Source organism: Neoarius graeffei, chromosome 7, assembly GCF_027579695.1.
Source record: "Neoarius graeffei isolate fNeoGra1 chromosome 7, fNeoGra1.pri, whole genome shotgun sequence".
Classification (NCBI taxonomy): domain Eukaryota; kingdom Metazoa; phylum Chordata; class Actinopteri; order Siluriformes; family Ariidae; genus Neoarius; species Neoarius graeffei.
This window is the reverse complement of record NC_083575.1, coordinates 73244345-73247023: the sequence shown is the minus strand read 5'-3', so window position 1 is coordinate 73247023 and position 2679 is coordinate 73244345. Positions and strand designations below refer to the sequence as shown.

The 2679-nt window shown below is 40.3% G+C and overlaps 1 protein-coding gene across 2 annotated transcripts in view; it reads left to right on the top strand.

Moving 5' to 3' along the window:
- The window catches only part of LOC132889659 (uncharacterized), a 25164-nt gene extending 23057 nt beyond the window's left edge, over window positions 1-2107 (top strand). Inside the window, exon 8 of one of the 2 annotated variants that reach the window (XM_060926388.1) lies at window positions 1216-2107. In XM_060926388.1, the coding sequence (XP_060782371.1) occupies window positions 1216-1224 (9 nt within the window). In that variant the 3' untranslated portion in view covers window positions 1225-2107. The remainder of the gene's footprint in view (window positions 1-1215) is intronic. The other variant, XM_060926389.1, reaches the window with a different exon arrangement.
- The last annotated feature ends 572 nt before the right edge of the window (window positions 2108-2679 follow it).

Genomic DNA, 2679 nt, shown 5'->3' with positions numbered 1-2679 from the left:
TGAGCTGGGGAGCTATAAGCAAGCCCACACCAGCCCGCCGCCGCTCACCACGGGCGACTCCAGAGAAGTGGAAAGTCCAGCCCCTCTCGAGGAGCTGGGTTCCAGAGCCCAAGCTATGCGTGGAGGTGAGCCCGACTATCTCTAGCCGGTACCTCTCAACCTCCCGCACAAGCTCAGGCTCCTTCCCCCCCCAGCGAAGTGACATTCCATGTCCCAACAGCCAGCCGCTGTGTCCGGGGATCAGGTCGTCGAGGCCCCTGCCTTCGACTGCCACCCAATCCACATTGCACCAAACCCCTAACGACACAAATTTATATATATATATATATATATATATATATATATATATATATATATATATATATATATATAATATTATATTATTTATATATATACACACACACACACACACATATATATACACATATATATATATATATGTGTGTGTGTGTGTGTGTGTGTGTGTATATATATATATAATATTTGTATGTATAATTATGTGTATTTATTTACTGCAATGCGTATCTCATTATTGGTATCACTGTCACAAGACAATGCAGCAATTTATTGACGTGATGTACGCAACAGTACACGATGGTTCATATGCTTTTATTATTGTTGTTGATTTTGTGCCCTTGCAAATATTTTGCTCATAACCTCATCAGGAGCTCTGCTTTTAGGCAGTGCGTAAATATCTATATAGCGCAGGGACACAGGAAGGCGTTTTACTTTCAGCGTGCTGGAATATTAAGCATCATACATGCCATTTATTTTCAGTTCGAATGGGTACTTGGAAATAAATGTTATTCTCTTCCATGACATTATGATTGGCTTAGTCAGTTTCTTAGTAGCTAGTTGACTTCAACATCACGTCAAATGTCAGTGTGCTAATAGATTGAGGTTAATTTGAGGAAAAAAAGGATAAAACCTTAAATAAAAGCACCATCTCTGACCATAACACCTCAAACACAGAATTCTGGAAGTTGGGGGTGCTGCAGCCCTCTCCGCACACAACTTCCTGCATCTTTGACAATTATATGATGTTGATATTTTTATATTATGTCGAATGCTCCTCCATGAGTATGTAAACCACAAATATGAATGGGTTCCACCATGTTTTAATGGTACTTCCCACTTCCTTCATTATGTATGTGTTTCACTATCTCTCTGATCCTCTGTCTCTAAACACTATACTATCTTTCATTTCCTGTACAGGTGGTGTAGACTCCAGCCCCAAGCACTAACTGATGTCCAGACCACTTTGGATTTCACTGTCCAGTTCAACAATAACATCAGAAGTCCCCCTTCTTTTTATTTCTGCAGCCTTCTGTACTATCTTGCATGGTCTCTGGGGGGAAAACAGGGATAGTTGAACAGTCACTCTGCAGAGTTGATCCAAAGGTTAGGTTTATTAATGTAGTTTAATTTGTGTTTAGTCAATGAGCTGGAGCCAAATATTGCTAGGAATTTTAAATAATATATAGGCTTTTTTTTTTTTTAATTTGAGAATAACCGCTGGATGAACTGCAGGTCTAGCAAGAGAGGTAACTCTGGTCAGTATGTACGTGGGTAAATTTCAAGTTCAAAGTAATCCTGCAAAATAGCCAGATGGATAGATTTTATTGAAGCCCAAAGGAAATTTATATAATCAGTTCTAGAAAAATGGCACTTCTCATACCTTTACACGATTATATGGGGGGAAGCCATGGCCTAATGGTTAGAGAAGCAGCTTTGGAAGCAAAAGGTTGCTGGTTCGCTTCCCTGGACCAGCAGGAATGGCTGAAGTGCCCTTGAGCAAGGCAGCTAACCCCCCAACTGCTCCCCAGGCTTTTCTGGGTTTGTCGTATGTTGCTCTGGATAAGAGCGTCTGTAATGTAGTGTGATATTTGAGGGTAAAGCCGATTTACATATTATGCAAAACTATGGAGATGATTCTGTGCCAGAGAGAAAAGTATTCACTCCAGTGTTGTGCAAATAGTATTACTTTTCATTTGTGACCTGCAGAAAACACAGCACAATGAAAATACAGTGGTGCTTGAAAGTTTGTGAACCCTTTAGAATTGTCTATATTTCTGCATAACTATGACCTAAAACATCAGATTTTCACACAAGTCCTAAAAGTAGATAAAGAGAACCCAGTTGAACAAATGAGACAAAAATATTATACTTGGTCATTTATTTGAGGAGAATGATCCAAAATAGCCAGATGGATAGATCCAATATTACATATCTGTGAGTGGCAAAAGTATGTGAACCTTTGCTTTCAGTATCTGGTGTGACCCCCTTGTGCAGCAATAACTGCAACGAAACATTTCCGGTAACTATTGATCAGTCCTGCACACCGGCTTGGAGGAATTTTAGCCCATTCCTCCGTACAGAACAGCTTCAACTCTGGGATGTTGGTGGGTTTCCTCACATGAACTGCTCGCTTCAGGTCCTTTCACAACATTTCGATTGGATTAAGGTCAGGACTTTGACTTGGCCATTCCCAAATATTAGCTTTATTCTTCTTTAACCATTCTTTGGTAGAACGACTTGTGTGCTTAGGGTCGTTGTCTTGCTGCATGACCCACCTTCTCTTGAGATTCAGTTCATGGACGGATGTCCTGACATTTTCCTTTAGAATTCGTTGGTATAATTTAGAATTCATTGTTCCATCAATGATGACAAGCTGTCCTG